Raw genomic sequence first — 14,100 nt, 5'->3', positions numbered from 1 at the left:
TTACAGTGTCCATATTCACTGAACGCAAGAGTTAATAAGGGTGCTGATGTGATTTTGTGGCAGCAAGGGGACAACTACAGTTTGTAGCCTAGAAATCATGTTTGATTTGATATCTCTGTTGGGAGATTGTTGACCATTGTAAGTCTGTTATTGCCTGTTGAATCAGTCCTGTTTTATAATGGTTGCTTGTGGAATCTACTGTTGCTGGTGTTCTTTACTGTACTACTTGCGCGTTCAGTAAAGAGTATCACTGTTTCATAGATTGATGAATATTGCAATACTGTTATGTAATACAATTCTTTCATGGTTTATTGAAAACCCTACCTCAGAATTGCACCCTAAGGGTAATCTCCCCAAGAGGGATATTACATCTTGGATGCTTGGAGATGTCCAATGTCTCCCTTTTCTTGCTCAATGTCCACTTGGAATTGATTTTTTGACCTCCACCGACTTTCCTGAGGTGGACAGCTCCTTCATTTAAGCTTGATCTTTCTTGATTTGACCTTTTGATGCTTCATTTACTTGCTTATAGGCTTAAGCATGGTCCATAGGAGTGTTCTTTACTTGGCATGATCTTTGCTTTGCTCATAAAAGGTGCCACATTGACACAGTTGACCCCCACGGCTGCCCCAAGGGAAGTTATCCCTCCTTTGGTGGTGAAATAATGCTTGAAAGGAAACTTTGAAGAAGGCATTTTGGGTGCTCTGACTTGGAGGTGACTTGGCTTGGCCAGGAGTATGCAATGGACCTCTTTCCCTGGCCTAGAGAATGTGTTGCCTCATGGAACGCAAAATCTTTGTGAATTGTGAGACTGCCATGAAGAATGATGCCCATGGCTAAAGAGGATTGTATACATACGATAAATGGTCCATGTCAGGAATAAAAGATAGGTGTGCTAAGATAATGATGCGATGGGTGTTTCCACCCTTACATAGTGCAATAACTATAGGGCTAACAAGCATTTTTGTAAGCCATGTGTTCTAATAAATCCACCTCCATGATGCTTGAATACCAACTAGAGCATAGGAATTCCCATCAAGGCAAGGGACCACCACCCACTAGAGGGCAATTAGTAGTCATAATTTATAAAACCAAGCACCATGAAGATGAGATTAAGAAGGCTGGTCATGACCATCCACCTAGAGGGAACTAGGATACACTTTTACACTTCATCCCACATGGTCTACAAGGCCATAAAATAGCACACATTTGGACTTACAAATGGCAAGGCTCTTTGTCAAAATATTGGGGCACCCCTTTTGGAAAGAGGGGTAATAGGGCTCATCTATATTATTATATAATAATAATTTTTGAAACCATTCTTATTCATTAGATATTATTTCTTGAGAATTCGGTCTATATTAACCTTGTGCCTATACTCATGTATGTTTGAATGGAACCTTGTAGCTACAATATAGTAGACCACAAATATAGATACAATGCACTCCTAACCAATGATATAGACAATAACATTATGCCAAGGTTGTGGCAAATATAAGAAGTGGCTAGTTTAAATGGTAGACTGGTAGTTGGGATGTGATTGCTTGTTGACCTTCCAACTGCTAGTCAGTGCATCAGTTGCACTAACGATGTTATTGCTACCTATTGCTATCACTTGATTAGCAAACTGTTATCCATTTAATAACACGACTAGGTCCAAAACATTTTATGGTTAACTCTTATCCTACAAGAATCAAAGTTTACTCATTAACTCTAATAATTGCAATGTGTTACTTGAATTAAATATGTGATTTTCTGGTTCACAATGGAACAATGCCCGCTATTTATTTAAGATTTTCATGAGCTGCAAGTGAAACATTTACCTTCTCTCTCCATCTATTATACTATACCTTTTAAAACATGTTGTCTTGATAGTGACATCCATAAATATAATAATGCCATCAGAAGCATGGTCAATGGGTAACTTATAATCAAGAGGATCCAGTGGTCAAAAATCTCATTAAGCAGAAAAATTAGTTAACACTAGAGGCAATATTTAATTCTAGGCTTCAAAATTGCTTAGTGGTGATAAAAAGTTAAAATGGTATCTTTTGTTAATTTTAGGTACGTTCTATGCTTAGAGCAATTTATTTTAATTTTCACAGTTAGCTCAATATCTTTTCCAGATTAGCAATCACATCATCATTAAAGTAAACTGCAGATAGAACATAAACATAAATCGCTGAAAACAAGCCAAGAAAAGAGGACACAAGATGTGGCGCTAGCCAGGGACAAACCCCAATGTGGGGAAACCCTTGATCAATTCTTCTTATATGTTCTTCAATAGTTCAGCACAGAGAGAGAGAGAGAGTACATTTACAACAGAAGTCAACACTTGACATATCTAGATAAGAGCATAGATCATCTCTAAGAAGATGATACATGAGATCAGTTGAAGACATGTTGCTTCAACTGATTCTCCAAGGTGACTCCTTCACCTATCATTGTGCTGCATCTTGTCATCATGTTGCACCTCATCGTGTTGCACCATGCTGCACCCTATGTTGCACTGCTGTCCCACATGCCATTGTTGAACCATGTAGTCATACAACTTGTCTCATGTGCTTGCCACAACTATCCATGCTGTCCATGCTTGCCATGTTGCACCATGCTGTCCATGCTTGCTGTCCCATTGTGCCACCGCTGCACAATGTCATTGCTGTCCCATTGTGCCACTGCTGCACAATTTCGTTGCTGTTCCATTGTGCCACTGCCTCATCATTGTGCTGTCCCATTGAACATTGTGGCACAATATCATTGCTGCTAGTACTGCTGTCCCATCACGGCTTGTTATCCCAGCAACCCAACATTGCTGCTGTCCCAACATACTTACGTTGCTCTAAATATGTATGTACCATTGCCTAGCTGTCCTAGTTTTACTGCTGTAACAGCTGTACCTAACAGTCATGCCCAAAACACTGCTGTTCTGGGCATATGGCAGCCCTTAACACTTCCTTCAGCTCACAGTTCTAGGGTCCTTGACTGCAGCAATCTTGCACTGGTTAGGGTACTTCCAACAACTCTTCAATCTGCCCAGAAGTGCCCTCCTTTACTGTGGCTGCCCTTCTAAGAGAGGAGGAGACCCTATACTGCATTTTATGGGCAGTCTATCCCTCATCAACTACTTCGGCCTTCCTTTGTTTGCTGCGGCTTGCTATATGAAGTCTCCTCTTGACTGCGGCAGCCCAACACTCTTCCAAATGATCCTAAAACAGTCCTTATTGCTGCGGCATAAGGCCTGTGGTTAGGGCACATCTGGACAGTGACTAGGGCACAAACTGAACTGCGGTTTTAGCCTCATACATCAACGTTTAGGGCCTGTCTTCCACTTATAATTGGGCCTCATCCTTGGCTGCGGCTAGGGCACGTTGAGGCTTCCTTTATACATCATTCATCTGCGTTTATAGTGCTGCGTTAGTCCTTCTATTCTCTGCGGCTAGGGCACAACATGACCCTCCTTTCTCTACAGTTAGATGTCTTTTCCTAGGACAATGTTTAGGGCTTTCAAAGACAGCTGCTTAGGGCCTCTTCTAGACCTGCGTTTAGGGCAGTGAGAACTTCTCCTTGCTGCGCTATAGAAGTCTCCTCCATGACTGCGTTAAAGCTTCTTCATTAGGGCAGCATAGAGCCTAAGGCACTCCCTCTAGATCTCTCCTTCATCAAAACCCAAAATACAATGAAGAGAGAGATCACAAGAGTGTGAGTGTGTGTAAATGACTTGAAGGCCACCTCTATTTATATTAAAACGTTGAGCACAAGTGGGGGCAGTTTGGTCGCTGGCTGACCTTGACGAATTGTCTTATAACACAATTAAATTCATAACTCCATGAATACTTATTGGAATTGGATGATCTTTAGATCAATCCTACACTTCTCGATGAGAGGGATCCAAGAAAAATATCAGCTGCCATAAATAAGATGACCGACATGGAGTTTGACCCTAGTTGCCAATTTTAACACTCCCTCTCAACTAGGGAGAACTCCATCCGCTGATCCATATGGCCGACCATACTATCTCTGCCATCAGTGCCCTGCACTGCTCTACTATGTTGAACCATGAAGAAGAAGAATTGATCGAGAATGTCTCATACCATTCTCTACTGACCTGAAGTCAGTTTTATTGATCCCAGATCAATATCACAAGAGAGTGTCTCAAACCACTCATACTGATCCCAGATCAATTTCATTGATCCCAGATCAATGGAGGTCATCCTAGCATAGGGAGTACGGGAGATACAACGATGCATCCATCGATAGTACTACTATGGCCCCTAACCCCATTTCCCTGCTCATTGGCCAGATGAGAGGTACTTCCCATGAGTCCCAGACTGCATGGGTAGGATGCCTCGACATGAGAACCATTCATCCTGTCCCTAAATTGCCACGGGGTATCACAGGGGAACGGTGAGCCATTCACCGTGTACACAACGCACCATTAGGGGAGGGTGAGTCGCCGTATGGTCGCGTGTTGCTCCAATAAATACCCCAAGCCCCCCGGAGCTCCTAGAGCTCAATGCATGCAACATGCAGGACCCTCATAAGAGGGTCTCTCAACGACTCCAAGTTGTTCGGGAAAGTCACAAATTTGACCTTTCCTCGGGGTTTTGACAAAATGTCTACGACTTGTACATCAATCTCAATGCAACGGAGCCTCCTCGCTCATATTTGTACCATATCCCAGATAAGGTAGTATCTGATGTCTATCTGCTGGAGCAATCATAGAATACGGGATTCCTCAACAATCGAATCCCTCCCTGGTTGTCACAGAGGATCACGGTGGTATCCATCATGTGTACAAATAGCTCGCTGAAGAGCTTCCACAACCAGGTAGCTTCACACAAGATCATATTCATAGCTATGTATTCGGTCTCAGCGGTGCTTATAGCAACCGACTTCTGCTTCCTGCTCATCCAGGATATCAAATAGAACTCAAAGAGAACCAGCACTCGGAAGTGCTCTTGCGATCCTCCACACTACCTACCCATTCAGTATTCGAATAATCATGCAACTTTATATTTCCGGCAGTGTATCTCAATCTATGAGAGATAGTGCCCCGAAGATATCTCAAAAGATTCTTGGCACCAAACCAATGAGGCTCAACCATATATGAGCTCATCTTGCTAACTGCAAAACATATATCCGGACGGAAGTTCACCAAGAACGTCAGTGCGAATGAGTTTATGAAACTTAGAGGCATTTCCCAAATTTGGTCCGTCATCACTACCATATAACTTTTGAAAGTTAAGATCCTCGAGGTAGTCACGGGCTTGCAGTTTACCATTCCACATCCAGAATCCAACTTCCTCTTACTTCTGCAAATGAGAGGGTCTACACCTATCGGAAATAGATCGTCCTCAGAAGGTGTCAGTATGAGAGGTTTATCATCCATAACCTCAAGCAATGGTTTGGATCGGCTTCACTCCTAGCGAATCTTAGCTTCATCAGACAACTATCAATCCTCTCATACTACGCTCGGGGTGTTTTGCTTCAAGCCATAGAGGGCTTTCTTCCACCTGCACACATGAGATTCCGGGTCATGAATCGCAAACCCCTCAGGTTGTTCCAAACCTGTGGACCTATTACATGAGGGGAATGGTCCCCTTGTAAGATTTTCCTTCGATACATCTTGGACATGTACCTTCATGCTCTTCTTGAATTCAGGCATCCCTGTCACCATCTGACTCACATCGGGTAGGGCCCCATAATAAGTAGACCTCCAGTGCTATAGATGAGATGTGACAACTGACATGGTCCCCAATGGACCATCCTGCAACTTGATACAGATTTCCAACCCTGAACCCATGAGTAAAAGCATCTTAGAAAATTCTATTTTCAAACATGTACCTTTCCATTGATGAATGCCACCCTGAAACCTTTGACTCCCATTGCCAAAATGGACACCAGGTTCTTCTTGCGATCAGGTACATAAAGAGATTCTCGTAAATGAATTGAGTTACCCTAGGGGTAGTTTGGTTGCTGTCCGACCTTGACAAATTGTCTTATAACACAATTAAATTCATAACTCCATGAATACTTATCGGAATCGGATGATCTTTAGATCAATCCTACGCCTCTCGATGAGAGGGATCCAAGAAAAATATCAGCTTTCATAAATAAGATGACCCACATAGAGTTTGGCCCTAGTTGCCAATTTTAACATATTCATACTCATCTTTGTTTTCCTCCCTCATTTACTTACTACAATTTTAAATTATTGCTGGGTGCATATTCAGATTGCAGACTTAAAACTTGTACTTGCTGGGACAGGTTTTGGCAAAGAAGTTTGGTGCTGCTATTGTTTCCCTTGAGCATAGATACTATGGAAAGAGCTCTCCGTTCAAAGAATTGACGACACATAATCTACAATATCTTTCTTCTAAGCAAGCACTTTTTGACTTGGCTATGTTTCGTAACTATTACCAGGTATGTGAAGATACCCTTATCAATATTTGTTTGAGGTTTGTTAACTCAATACTTTCTATGTCGAAAGTGAAATGTAAGCATATGATTGTTTTTAATATTTAGCTAGTGATTTGTTGATAATTGTCTGAAAATCTGATAGGTATTTACCACTGACACATGTAACTTGCACTGCCATCTCAGTGTTGTGGTCCTGTATTGCTTATTTGATGATTCTTATCAATTAAAGGTTTCAACTAATATAATTTGGTTATGAACATACCAGTGGACATACAACTGTTAATCTCCCGTTTTCATTAAATCCAATAATGTGACATAAATATAACTATATTATTAATGCTTAACAGGCTAGCCAAATTCAATTCTAATGATCTATTCTAAATAGACTGTCAGTAGTTTGGATGAATTCTCCTTATGTGTGATGATTATTATGTTTAGATGGTGTGTGCTTAAGTATTATTCCTCATGATCCAAGCCATCATAGTAACAGTTTAGTGTAGCTCAAGTAATTCACTGCCCTACTGTGTAAAATCTGCATAAATAATACTAAGCCAGCAAAGAAATACACTCTAATATAACAGGGTATGGCATATAAGAAGTCAACTTACTGTCCTGTTTTTACAGGTTTGTAGTTTCTGCAGAATAAGTCGAAAATAAGATAACCCATTGATAAAATCACCCCAAAGTGCGTAAACCCTTCTAGATCTAAGATCTACGAGTGGAGAGGCTAGAAGATAGAAGATTGGTGAATTTAGATCACTTCCAAGCCTTCGACCTGTGTAAATTTAAATTTTCAGCAAGCGGGAAATTCACTTTTGGCGGTCTCAGGGTCAAGACTCTCTAGGTATACAACCTAAGAAATTGTTTCAACTAATAATACAAACTTTATGTTGATTTTTGTAACATCAGGAGGTATTCAAGTCAGCCCTAGATGCAAAATACAATATAATCTTTTTTTGGTATGACAAGTTGGCCCTACAAGGGTCATGACCTTTGGCATTTCATAGACATGTATAAATAGGCAAAGCATGACGTCTCATTTTGAGACACTAAGACAAGAGAAAGTTTGAGCTCAAAGGAGAAATCTGTTTTGGAGTTTATCTTCTCTCTCTTCATTATCCTTTTTCAGCCCTTAAAGTCCACATGTGTGATCCATACAACACTTTGACCAGCAAAGTGCCTTGATGATTTATTTTTTAATTTTTTGATGAACTCAATTTATTTTAGTTTATTTTTAATTATTTTGACCTATTTTAATTTTATTTATCTCTGAATTAATCTTGCATTTATATTTATATTTATTTATTATTATTATTTTTGTTATATGTATATTTATTATTTTTTATATTTTTTTGTTCATTTCATACCATTCCCTTATTGATCCCATTTTTCCAGGATCATTTTTATAATATTCTATTATAATTTAAATGATTATTGTGCTTTAATGATTTTAATTAATTAATTTATTTATGAAGTCATTTTTTTTGTTCTTTATTTGTGGAAAATCAGGCGAGGCCCTACCCAAGGGACCACACCACTCGGCCAAATTAATCCAAGCCTTACCCCGAGAGCGTCAAGGAGAATTGAACCGTGACCTCCCAATGGCAAGGTGCTTTAGCAACGGACCTCCATCAATTGAGCTAACCCTCGGGGCTTATGAAGTCAATTTATTTTTAATTATTCTTTGGTCAAATTATTAATCTTTCCTTTAGAATTTCATAGCCTATATAATAATATTATATAATTATTTATAATAATGTAACAATAAAACTATATTTTTGGTCCCTTCCTTTTCTTTTATTTAATATAAAATATAATAATTTATAATTAATTTTAGTCAATAGTATTTTTCTTTCCTACTTTTTGTCTATTTATTCTCTTTTATTTTTATTTTTCTATAACCTTTTTGAGTATTTTTAGTTTTTTTTCTTTTATTGACCACATTATTTATTAAATATTGACCTAAAACATTCTTATTTTGATTAAAATAATTTCTATTGACCAAATTATTTTTAATATTTTATTAAATATTGACCTAAACTATACCTCACCATTCTTATGTTGATTAAAATAATTTTTATTTTTTAACAGCTAATTCTGGAACATGATGCATCTCTACTATTTAATCCTAATAATAGATTGGTTTTTTCATCTTGGTCCTTGTTACCGCTCAAACTAGCAGGGGACCTAAAGGGGATCCCTAAAGGGCAAATGCTAGAGCACGAGCAACAAATGGAGACTTAGCCCACTGTCACCTCAGCTAAGGCTCCTTACTCTTTACGAACTTTCACTGATGGGAGGAGACCTAGTATATTATGGAGTCACCAATGAAGGGTAAATCAATAAGTGGATATGGAGTGACCCAAATAATCCCTTTCCAGAAGAGGTTGAAGAATAGAGCTTGCTTGCTTTCTAAGCAAGGTACAATATCTTCTAGGAGAAGGATGGGAGGATTTGAGGGTTAGATTAGGGATTATGACTTGTGAAAGAGTTTTCTAATCCCTAAAATCCTTTTTGAAATTGGTACCCCGGATGGTTCTTGAAGAATTATCTTTCAAAGGAATGGGACCACACGGGACCAAGTGGACCCAACCTAGGTTAGGAGGAAAGAGTTTAGCAACCAATGATGTTTTTAACCTAGACAAAGCAGAGGAAAGGATCCAAGAAAGAATCTTCACTTAAAGGTGTTGAATTGATCCTACGGGGCACTAGCCTTGGGGATACTAGGGCAAAGTTTGATCTCGGACCTAGGGCTTGGATTTTCTCACAACTCCACTGATGGAATGGCTTCAAAATTGGAGGAGGCCTTGAGGAGACATCAACGCAGGAGAGGCTAGGAGATCAAACTTTTTGGAGGGCTATTTTGTCGGGAAAATGATGCCCTAGGTGACCCAACTTGGCTAGACCTAGGAAAAGGTGAAAAGGAGTTGATTTTAGGTGACCACCTCTTGGTAAATTGTTGCCTTAATCTTGGGAGAGTGGAGTCTATGATAAATATGAATGAGGACCTTGGTTCTTAGTCAAGGAGGCCTCAAGACTATTTCGCTAGCCTTCTAGGTCAAAGAGAAGCAATTTTGCAGCTTTTATACTTCGATGTGCAAAAGGTGATGGCTTATCAAGATGAATTTGTTGATAGAATTATCCCTAGGAGATTTCATTCAAATTACATGGCCCATACATTGAGAGATGCTATATAGAGACAAAATTTCACAATTTAAGTAGTAAATGCATGCAACAATTAGCCCTAAAAATAGCGGAAATCCAAATCTGATGTATACGAAAAAGTAAAACAAGAATAGCATTAAAAGCATGTACTTACGTGTAATAGAACATATCCAACCATCCACAATTTGACAATAAAGAAGCTCCAAGATAAGATAAACCAAATCCACAAATCAAAATTCATCCATAAAGCTCCAATTCATCCTCCAAGAAAAAGTGCGATATTCTCAAGAGAGAGAAGAGATCCAATCCAAAGTGATGATGCTAAAATGAATTCATATCACTTGTATTTATACACTTCTAATGAGTTTGATTTAGCTAATTAGGCCTACATTAGCCCCTACAATAAAATAATGTGCAAAATAACAAACTTTTGGTGACAAGCCCACCAAACTAGCTCATAAACAAAAGAATAAGTCTCTCAAGAGGTCGAATGATGAATAGTGCATGTCATTGGGCCTTGGAGGAGGCCTAGTGGAGTCCATATGTGCCATAATGTGTAGTTTAACTCCCAAAAGCAGTGGACAAGGGGTTGGCCCCTTGTAATAACCTGTGGTGCTCCATGTGGGGGCACACAAGTGTCATCATGGGTCTCGAAACAAATCGAAGATGCTTGTAGATCGCCTGCAAGGGCTAGGATGATGGTGTATGTGATGCCACATCATCGTGCAAGTCTTGGATCATCTGCCTAGTGTATGGTGCAACTCTTGGGCTAGCTGGTCATGATGGATTAGGTGCATCTTCTTCATCCAATAAGTGAACCACGAGCAATCTCTGAATGGCTGTGGGGATCCCTGGAGTGCTGTCTACTATGTGGGGGCCCATGGCGCTCTACACACACCCTACATGTGCCAATGTAGCCCTCTGGGGTCAAAACCCTGTATAGGGAGACCAAACCCAAATGGAAACCACCTGCAATCCTGCATAAGATCCATTGCATCCCCGTGCCTTCCAACACACCAAATCATTAAAGAAATCAAGTAAAAGAGTTTATAAACCATGGATAACAAGTGAGCACTTCATAATGGCATGCCCTTCCATAGTGGGCTTTGGTATGTGCTAATGTCTCCCAACTCCAAATAAGGTTAACTAGGCATCCTATTGGTTGGTTTATACCTCTAAAGGGGGTTGTATGTCCGTGGTACGCCCTTCAAATGGTGGTGGCATGTGGCATAATGATGGAATGGAGTAGGGAATGAAAGGGGGCAACTTGGATCATATGCCATGGTACGCGGGTAGCTAATAAAAGCGAAGCCCACATTTTGAAGGAGCAATTGTGGTGCATGAGTTACCCCAACCTTTATTTTTCCACCATTTTTCAAATGCCTTTTGCCTTCTTATGATTTTCTTTGATTAACTGCTCGGCGCTCTAGGTAATGAGAGCATGATGTGTAAAGTATAACAATTGATAACCCCTTATAAGGTGGGGTAGTTCATCTCCCACCAGGGGTTGGGACAATCATGGGTTCCTGATTGATAAAAGAGGCTCATCAAGAGCCATGTAGGAACCAAGGTGATGACCATGGAATGGAGTAGAGCTCATGTCATGGCTTTTGCCCACGTGCTAAATGCTTTTGTCCCGACCGTCTTTTGCATTTTGTGGTACAATTTCCTATTGAACGTGACCAATTATGCTTTTTCTTTTTCTTTTAGTTGCATCAACCTCTGAGCACCATTCTAGGCCTGACCCAAGATGTGGGGCAAGGGGAGGGGGTGGTTGACCCTACGTGGACCCAGTGGACGAATGTGGACCGAGGTGGGAGGAGAGATGATTGGGGGTGTAATGAGTGGAAGAGAAGTAATATATGCGAACCGGGGAGCAGGGCCACGCAACCAAAATTAGGGCTTCCCATTTAGTACCATCCCTAAAACCAATAGGTCAGTAAAAGAGATCCCACGGGACTAGAGTGCAAGGTTAACATCCCAAAAGAGACCTAGGGGACAAGAGTACAAACCTAGACCACTCTTTCCGTTGAATCCCCCCATTAATCCATGCCCAAAGTTTCCATGATAAATAAACTAGAATACTCAATTACCAAATAACAAGGTATACCTTTAGGTTTGGGAGGCCCACCTTCAAACATATGATCATGGCATATGGGTGAGGGACAACATGGCTGGCTCAGGTGGCGGAGAAATGGCACATCGAGCTAGTTGGTGGCTGCGGGGGGTTGCTGGCCGCTGACTAAGGACCATCATGGAGAAGTTTTTTGTCCTAAGGATATCACCCACAAAATGGTGGGTAACAGTCTTGAGGATGAACCATATTAGAGGGTTCGAAATGTCGACCAACAAATAATGATGATGTGATTAATCCAAAAATCAATTTCAATTTTTTTTAGGAAGGTTTGACCAGCGAATTTTAGAAGGGTTTGACCAGCAAATTTTAGAAGGGTTTGACCATAGTTTGAGTGAGGGTTTTGACTGTAGTTTGACCAAAATTCATACTATAGTTAACCATAGACTTTGACTGCAGTTTGACCAGTTTGACCGCAGGTTCAGAAGTGATTTAGGACATATTTGACAGGGGTTTTGATTTATAAGTTGGCATAGATTTCTAGACAAATTTTTGATTTGTAAACCTTGCTGTAAAGACAATTTTTCCTTAAGAAAAGTTGCTAGGTTTTCTCCCAAGGTTGGGTTTCCCAGGGTAAAAATACTGTGTCTATTGTGCATGGCTATCTTTCCATGATCTATTATTGTTTCTGCTTCATTTATGGTTGAGATTTTCTGGGTGTAATTATTCAATGATAACAATGGCATGAAAAACACTGTTTGAAAATCATTAGGAAATAATTATCAGACATGAAATTTTATTCTACTGCACTTATCATAGAATTTCAATATGGTTTCAAAGCTTTGTTGAAAGATCAACCATTCAAGCCTAAGAGACAATATTCAACAACTTGATTGGATTTTAGATCTCTTTTCAAAATGGTGCCAAATCTCAGAGTAGAAGACAGGTTGGATTTGACTTAATCTCTCAATATTGATTGTTTTTTTGGATCAGTGGTTTGGAAAGTCAAGGCATTGACTTTAACTTGTTGATGGATGTACTATTTGGACTCTGTATCTCATGTTGAACATTGATTGACTAATAGAATATAATGTTCCAAACTAGGAAAAATAGTGCTATGCAGAGCAAACACTAAAAACAACACCATAAAATTGAAACATTCAGTGCACACCCATAAAAAGTACTGGAATAACCAACAACTGAGCCATTTTATTATAATCTAGGAGGAAAGTACAATAATGTGGAAGTGGTGCACCTGGGCTTGCCTCAATGGCAAGCGTCATCAAGCATAGGTGGTAATATCTCAAGCCTAGATGGCACAAATAACTACTGCAATGATGCCCTGCGCTGCCCTTGTGAAACTGTGCTGTCTGCTGCAAAGATGCTGCTAGAAACCCCACCTCTGGTGCTCAGAAAATTATGGGAAATTAACCCTGACCTCACCACCAAATACCCAGAATAAACCACGAAGGAATTGGCCAAATGTTGACCTCAGAATTTTGGCCCAAATTCCCCTTAGCTTTTCTTGCTGTTGGCTGAGTTGGGACCCCTGTTTGACCCCTTAGATCTGCCCAGAAAATTATATAAAATCAGGAGTGTGATCCTTTCCCAAAACCCTGGAAAACCCAAAAAGGGCTTCCCTTGGTTCCATCCTTCAAAAATTGACCTTTCACAGCGTGGCCCTCCAATTCGAATTTTGTTGTTGTGATTGATCCTGTCAATCTTTGCTCTCCCAACTCCAGCAATCCTCCTCAAATAGCCCTCCAAATGATCTCCTACTTCTCCCGGCCAGCTCCAGCTTTATAATTCCTTCCTCCAACTCCCACGTGAGCCCAGTGATGGCTCTTTGCGCAGGCCTAGGTGACTGTAAATTGAACTGCTCCATTGCAACAACCCCTTGCTCCAAAACTCTCTTGAAAGGTTGAACCTCCACTGTAGCTTCAATGCCCAAACTCCCTTGATAGTTGCTGTCCGGATGAACCCACAAGCAACACTTGCGCGTTGCCCTTTTGTGTCCTCCAGAAACACGTACTGGTTGAGACAAATGCTAAATGATGTGACTATGAAACTCCACCAACTCTCCTCCAAGGTAGTACGAATTGCCTTCCTAGGGTGGCACTTGAAGTCCACCGAAGCAAGGGTTGAGATCTCTGCTCGGAGACACTCGTGTGCTAAACAACACAGTAACCCGGCTAAGCAGCTCGAGAAACTAAGGTTGAGTTCAATATGTCAAAAGATACCAAATGAGGCTAAGCTTCCTCTATTTATAATTTGTGGGCCTCTTTTCCCATGTGTCCCCTCGTCCAACTAAAAATTCGACTTTCCCTCCTTAGTCATTCGAACTTCCCTCTAAGGTGGTGCGTATTTCCTCATGTGGGTGGCCCCCACGCTATGCCAACAAAACATTTCAGCCCCTTTTTCCTTCCTAAGTCTTTTCCAAA

At 40.4% G+C, this 14,100-nt stretch overlaps 1 protein-coding gene across 2 annotated transcripts in view; it reads left to right on the top strand.

Moving 5' to 3' along the window:
* Window positions 1-14,100, top strand: part of LOC149222193 (putative serine protease EDA2) — a 467,080-nt gene that overhangs the window by 111,074 nt on the left and 341,906 nt on the right. Inside the window, exon 3 of one of the 2 annotated variants that reach the window (XM_089385307.1) lies at window positions 6,268-6,423. The exons of the other annotated variant lie outside the window; for it this stretch is intronic. Within the exon in view, the coding sequence (XP_089241433.1) occupies window positions 6,268-6,423 (156 nt within the window). The remainder of the gene's footprint in view (window positions 1-6,267; window positions 6,424-14,100) is intronic. 2 annotated transcript variants of the gene reach the window in all.

Source organism: Pinus tabuliformis, chromosome Q (genome assembly GCF_031772625.1).
Source record: "Pinus tabuliformis cultivar Carrire ecotype Pingquan chromosome Q, CPIR1, whole genome shotgun sequence".
Taxonomy (NCBI): domain Eukaryota; kingdom Viridiplantae; phylum Streptophyta; class Pinopsida; order Pinales; family Pinaceae; genus Pinus; species Pinus tabuliformis.
Note: the sequence above shows the minus strand (reverse complement) of the source record. Positions and strands in the feature narration are given on the sequence as shown.